Genomic DNA, 7,157 nt, shown 5'->3' with positions numbered 1-7,157 from the left:
GGTGCTGGGGGATTGAACCGCGGTCCCTGATGCTTTGCCAAGCTTGTTCTAAGTAGGTGCCTTAGACCACTGAGCCATCTCTCCAGCCCCTTGAGTGCTTTTTATAAAATGTGGATTGCTGTCTCTTTAGGATATTGCGGGGATTAAGTAATTCCAGCCAGAGCTTCACGCAGTACTTTCACACAGGAGGTTCAGGAGCTTGCCTTTGCCCACTCTTCAAGTGTCCCACTGTCCTGAATGGCAGGCATAAATGTGCATGCCCAGTGTCCGTGCCGTAGCAAGGCATTGCAGGGTGGCAGGTGTCCTGCTGGCCCCTAAGAGCCCACTCCACCAACATGCCCACAAGTCATGTGGGTTATTTGTCCTGTAGAGCAGGTAGGACCCATGTTACCATGTATCCTGTTTTTGTGATAAAAGATTGGTACACCATGAGCTAAGGTTGTTTTGAGCTTTGGCCTCAGGTTAGTCATGGTTTAGTTACTTGTTTTGCATCCACTTTTCCCCACAAAAGCAGTTCAGTGGTAATTGTGTTGATTCAAGAATTGCTTCTGTGATGGAGCTGCCTCTTCTGTACTACTGTTCCTCCCCCTGTTCTTTCACAGCTCCACTCTGACCTACGGGGCTCGGTTGTTTCAGCTTGTCATTTTTGTGGTCACATCTGGCTGAGGGCAGATAGAACAAGTGGGGCTTCTTGTTACCCTGGCAGAAGGAAGTGCAGCCCTCCTGGGAGTAGGTGAGGCAGGAAAGGCAGATTTAATGACCTGGGGAAAGTTCTCGAAAGGTACAGAGTTGGTCTCCCAGAGTCATCCTGATATTTTCAGCCTTTTGATAATGTAAACAGTTTCATCAGTAACAGTGTGTTCTTCTGTTTCTACAGACATTTTGCTGTCAGCTGGAAAAGCTGATCCATTGGCTGTATAATGTCACAGATGTCACTGACCTTGGGACTCCACCCCGGTCCAGTCTCACGGGTCTCAAGTCTTCTCTGCAGCTTTACCGGGTAATGTGTGCTCCTGGCTTCTGGCAATTCATTCATGAGTGGTGGCAAAATTACTGAAAATAACTGATGTGTGGTGTGTCATAGTTCAGTTGCCTATTTTGCCCGAAGTTAAAATCAGATCTTTTCAAATTCTTTTTTTGGGGGGCGGTGGTTTGAGACAGGGTATATAGCCCAGGCTGGCCTTGAACCTGCAGTGATCATCCTGCCTCAGCCTCCTGAGTGCTGGAATTAGGTGTGCACTACCATGTCCAGATAGATTTATTTCAAATCAGAGTGGTCTGACTAGTGTGCAAGCCTGTAATCTATTTGGGAGGCTCAGGCAGGATCATAAGCTAGAGACCAGCGTGGGCAGTTCAAGATGTGTGGAAAGTGGGTGGTAATGTAGTTCAGTGCTTCCTGGGTTCAATCCATAGTGCCACAGAAAAAGGCCGAAGGTTGTAGCTCAGTGTAAAGTGCTCACCTAACATGCCTGCAGCGCTAAGTTGTATTCCTAGTACTACCCCCAAAAAAAAATTTTTTTAAAAAGTTTTAGGGTGATTTGCATTGTAATTTCTTAGATGTGTCAGGTATTTATAGACAGGTAGAACCACTAGTAAATATGGGTATTTAAATGAAATTAAAGGTTAGATGGGGGGATGGGGAGATAGCTCAGTAGAATAAGCACAAGGGCCTGAATTCAGTCCCCAGTTCCACCAAAAAAAAAGGTTAGATTTTTTTTTAAGTTACCACTAGTACACTCCAGGTGCTTAGGTGCTCCATCTGTCTAGTGACCACCACACTGCACAGTGTAAGTACAGAACCCTTCATCACAGAAATTTCTGTTAGATATGTCAATATTTAAGGATCAGAGTTGAAACTGTCCAGACTCCAGAATATGCACAGGGTATTTTGATAGAGCAATTGTAAACAAAATTTTGGGTTATATTTCATCTTTTCATTAGTTATTTCCTGTTATTTTAAAAATCCTTAAATATTTTTTGACATGCTTGTGTATTAAGTATATTGGGGGATAAATCATATAGTTGTCTCTCCTAAACATACAACTAACCTTGGCTAGTTGCCAGCATGTTGGCTTGGCCAAGCCTCTCTACTACTGCATGAAGGACTGTGTGCTATGAGCTTGATGCTAGTCTAGAAGGTTCTTTGGGCTTAATACCCAGCCCTGTCTTCAGCAGAAGAGGTTGTCACTTCTGTGTACCTGAGCCAGAGCTGCATCAGCCTGTGCTACACTGCTTCCAGCCCACAGAAACACCCCAGCAGGAGGGAGGGCCTCAACTGAGAGCTTGCATGAGCTTGACGCCAGGCTTAGCTGCTCCACCCTACAAGGAATGCTGTTTGCTGCTGTGTGGACAGACGTTGCCATGAGTTCCTCAGCCAGAGTGAGCATACCAGAGGAGGACAACCCAGGAGTCCTATGTGCAGGCCCCAGTGTGCTTGTGTGCCCACACACATCTGTGCAGGTTCCCTACCTAGCTCCAGGGCAGGCACCTCTGAGGAGAAGAATCATCCTATTAGACTTACCTCAGTGGCCTTTGCTCCCGTGTGAACAGGGACAAGTGGACTAACTCTATTCCCTCCATTTGATCCCTCTTACCATTCTGTGTTAGCTTCTAGGCCTGCCAGAAGCAGCTTTATTTTGTGGGTACAGCTGAGATGTGAGGCGGCAGATGTTCCTACAGGTCCTGAAGGCCAAGGCCTCTGTGTACAAGTGAGAATGCATTGCCAGCCCTTCCCACACTGTAGGGCATGGTTCATGCTTACAGATGAGCTAACTTGGCTCCTGCTTAACATCAACACCTAGCGCAAGCACGTGTCTGTTCACATTTTAACCTCTGACTCATTTGTACTTTATTGTAAAATGGTGGGATTGAAGTAGCGTCTAAACTACACATAGTACCAGACAGTAAGTACAGATACAAGTAAAGGAAGACAGAAAAACTAAATCCAACAGGAAAATTATCACTTCAAAGTGTTAACCATGGGCTTTGGCTATGTGATTGACTTTACGTTTTTCAGCAGCTAAGCTCAAAAACAACCAACCATAGGCCTAGCAGCCATGAGGGGAAAACAGGAACTGCTTGAGAAACAAACTCCCTGCTTCCCTGAAGCTGAGGTGGTTCCCAAGGAGGTGTGCACAGAGAGAGGTCACCGGGGTGGACACAGTGGCTCCCCAAGGTCTCCATAATCACACAATGCTTGTGGTTCTTATCATTCAGGTAGAGTACAATTTATTTTGGGAATCTCATTACTTCTGTGAATGGAAAAAAAAAACATAATTGAAGCACAAAAAGGAATCTCTGACTCCAAGCTATTCATGAACCAGACTGCCCAAGAAAAACTCTTCTGTCAAACTAAAGAGAAAAAACTCTTTCCCCTGGGCTCAAAGAAGCTGAAATTATACTAGTCACTGCTTGAAGTATTTTGCAGACTAGGCCGTCTGTATTTTCCAGCGACCATGCCTGGTTTTTGTTTTGAAAACCTTTTATGAAATAGTAATGGAGCTTTTTTTCTTTTCCTGATACATCTTAAGCAATTTAAGAGAGATATACATGAGCATCAGTCCTTGACTGACAGTGTCCTAGAGAAGGGGGAGACCCTGCTTCAGTGCCTGTTGGACAATACACCAGGTGAGATGCTCGGGAGAGTTGTCGGTTATTTATTTTGGGCTGACATACAAGTGTACCAATTTATGGCCACAATGTGGCATTTCAGTGCATGTGTACAATATGTAGTGATCAGATCAGGTAACTTGGTGTTCACTAGCACAAACATTTATCAGTGTCATTTCTTTATGTTGGGACCATTCCACATCTTTACTGCGTATTTTGAAATACACAATTATTGTTATCTACACCTTCTGTGCTATAAAACATTAGAAGGGCCAGGGATCTAGCACAGTAGAATAAGTGCTTGCCTGGCAAGTGTAAGTTCCTGAGTTTGATCCCTGGTACCACCCAAAATAAGAAAAAAACAAACTATAAAACATTAGAAATGTGATAAGGGATAAAACTCATTAACAGGGCCTGTGAGATAGCTCAGCGGATTAAGTACCTGCTTAGGCAAGCACAGGGACCAGGGTTCAATCCCTGGTACCACATGCCACACAGGCCCTGGCCCCAGGTGCACCAAGCCAGCCAAGAGACTGGATATGGTGGCACGTGCCGGTAATCCCAGCACTGGGGAGGCTGAAAACAGGAGGATCACTATGAGTCCAAGCTGCATAGTGAGACCCTGTACCAAATATACTTCCATCGACAAGGTCATGGGTTGGAGTCTATGCCTTGTTACTAAAAAAAAAAAAAAAAAAAAAAAAACAATGAAAGTACTCCTTCTGTTCAGTTGTACAACTGTAGTTACTCAGTAACCATCTCCCTCTCCACAACCTTCTGTAAGATGGATCTTTAGCTTGCACATGAGATCATACAGTATGTCTTTCTCTATGTCTGAGTTATTTCACTTAATGTTCATTTCTATCTATGTTGCACATAAACTTCTTTTATGACTAATACTCTATATTGTATGCCATGTTTTTCAGTCCATTCATCTATCAGTTACCACTTAGGCTGATGTCTATTGCAAATGTCTTTGATGTGCTGATTTAATTTCCTTTAAGTATATATCCAGTAGTGGAACTGGTAGATCGTGTGACAGTGTTACAAGAAATTGACAGTATTTCATAATGGCTATATTAATTTAATTTCCACCAACAGAGCATGAGTGTTCCCATTGCACTGCAGCTGCACCATCACTGATTTGTCTTTTTAATAGCTGCTCTAACTGGAACAAGATTATATCTCATTGTGATTTTCATTTGCCTTTTCCCTTGTTGTTGTTGTTGTTGTTTTAAACCCTGGAATCAAATTCAGGATACCTCACACTTCACCAGGCAGAAGCTATACCCCACCCTCATGGTTTTCCATATTGGGGTGGGGGATCATAATCTTCTTTTGGGGTGTCTTATTCAGGTCACCATCCCATTTTAATTTTTTAAAATTCTTTATTCTGGATTTACTTGCTTGCTAAGTCAGTTCAAATACATTTCCCCCTTCTACAGGTTGACTCTTCACTGTTGTTTCCTTTGCTGTGCAAATGTATTCTAGTGTAATGTAATTCAGCTTGTTTTGTTGCATGATGCTTTTGGGGTCAGAGTCAAAACAAATCTTTGCCCAGACCTATGTGCTGCATGTTTTCTTCTAGCAGTTTCGGGAGCTAACATTTAAGTCTTTGATCCATTTTGGGTTGGCTTTTTATACAAGTTGAGCAATGGAGAACTAGTGTTTCTGGTTTGTTTTTTTGGCGGAACTGGAGATTGAACTTAGGCCCTGTGCTTGCCAGGGAAGCACTTATTTCACTGAGCCATCTCCCTGGCTCCCTGGAGGACTAGTTTAAATCTGCATAGGGAGATCCAATCTTCCTACCACCATTTATTGAAGACTTTCACTTTTCTGTATGTTCTTGCTCCCTCTGTTTAAAAAAAAAAAAAAAATCAATTGGCTGTAGATGTGTGGATTTATTTCCAGGTTCTCCATTTGTTTCATTGGTCTGTGTATCTGTTTTTTTTTGTTTGTTTGTTTGTTTTGTTTTAAATTTTTATTTATTTATGTGTGTGTGCGTGCGTGTATGTGGCCAGCTCAGCCCACCAGGGGGCAGGGCTGGCTGGCATGTGGTGCTGGGGGACCGAACCGCGGTCCCTGTGCTTTGCTGAGCTTGTTCCAAGTAGGTGCTTTAGACCACTGAGCCATCTCACCAGCCCCTGTGTATCTGTTTTTATGTGCTTGTGGTTTAGTCACTTCACCAGCACTTAATTACTTTCAGAAGCAGGCCTATGGACCTACATGGTATATTGGGTAAAGAACCAGGATTCCAAGAGCACACTCCACCACTGCCACGCACCGAGGCCTTAGAGCTTCAGGGTGATGCTCTGTGGGTTCTTCACATCATCACTGCCCCTGCAGACCCTGGTGGAATATTAAGTCATAAAAGTAAGCCTAGCAGAAAATTAGGTATCAAGCCTATGAGAGCAATATTTGCTTTTGCTTTTATGTTGTCCTGGTGGTATTCTAGGTGAGAATTCTGGTTTTAACTCAGTAGCCCTTAGTTGTTGCTGGGGCATTCAGCAAGCAGTCCACATGAGTTTCCTGCTTTCCACAGCTCAGATTCAACTCTTGTTTATCTGCTTTGGGCAAGGAAGTTTCAGAAGAATATTGTATCGATCAAAAGGACTTAAACTCAGACTATTCTCAAGGAACAGAGACCCAGCGTGCAGGCCCGGCGTGTGAGTGAGACAACCCAGGGCCGCTGGATCCTCAATAGACCCAGAGCGCAGGCCCAAGACTGCCGGGGGCCCCCGGATCCTGAATAGACCCAGAGCGCAGGTCCTCCGTGTTAGTGAGAGGACCCGGGGCTGCCGGATCCTGAATCAACCCAGAGCGCAGGCCCGGCTTTCCTGAATAGACCCAGAGCGCAGGTCCTCCGTGTTAGTGAGAGGACCCGGGGCTGCCGGATCCTGAATCAACCCAGAGCGCAGGCCCGGCTTGTGAGTGAGACCACCCGGGGCCCATGGATCTGCATTCAACCTAGAGTTCAGGCCCAGTGCAGAACCCTTCAGCAGAACTCCCTGAAAAGAGGCTAGAGGCAAGATCCACCTAGCTGATTCAGGAGCAGAACATCTTGCCAGAGTGACACAAAGGGTTCAGCTCCAAAAGCTGTAGCAGGAAGAAGTGGAGCACAGCAGCCAGACCCCAGCCAGATCTAAGCAACACCCACATGGAGGAATCTGAACTTCGTAGATCCGGACCTGGTGCTAAGGTAATAACTCTATCTAAGCTCTACACCAAAGGTCAGAAGATAGTGGTATACAAAATGACAAAGAGAAGGAACAAAGTGCAGTCTCATGCCCCCGAGTCCACCCAGTACAACTGCAGAAGACACTAGCATAGAGGAAAGTGGAAATCACAAACCTAAAATCTCTGAAATAATAATGGAAGTAAAGAAACAACTGCAGAAAGGTATAGAAGAAATCAGATCAGAAATAATTTCTGAACTAAAAAAAGTAGTGATAACTATAATCAAAGAAGTACTAAATGCTTCTAAAGAACATACTGATTTAAAAAAATAGAACAGAATATAAAAATGATGGAACCCCTGAGTAAGCAAT

At 44.3% G+C, this 7,157-nt stretch overlaps 1 protein-coding gene across 2 annotated transcripts in view; it reads left to right on the top strand.

Moving 5' to 3' along the window:
* The window catches only part of Cep68 (centrosomal protein 68), a 34,824-nt gene that overhangs the window by 17,756 nt on the left and 9,911 nt on the right, over nt 1-7,157 (top strand). For both annotated transcript variants that reach the window (XM_023720822.1, XM_023720821.1), the window contains exons 4-5: nt 878-1,000; nt 3,531-3,627. In XM_023720822.1, coding sequence (XP_023576590.1) covers nt 878-1,000; nt 3,531-3,627 — 220 coding nt within the window. The remainder of the gene's footprint in view (nt 1-877; nt 1,001-3,530; nt 3,628-7,157) is intronic.

Source organism: Octodon degus, unplaced genomic scaffold (genome assembly GCF_000260255.1).
Source record: "Octodon degus isolate 3935 unplaced genomic scaffold, OctDeg1.0 scaffold00078, whole genome shotgun sequence".
Taxonomy (NCBI): Eukaryota; Metazoa; Chordata; class Mammalia; order Rodentia; family Octodontidae; genus Octodon; species Octodon degus.
This window is presented reverse-complemented; position numbering and strand designations above follow the sequence as displayed.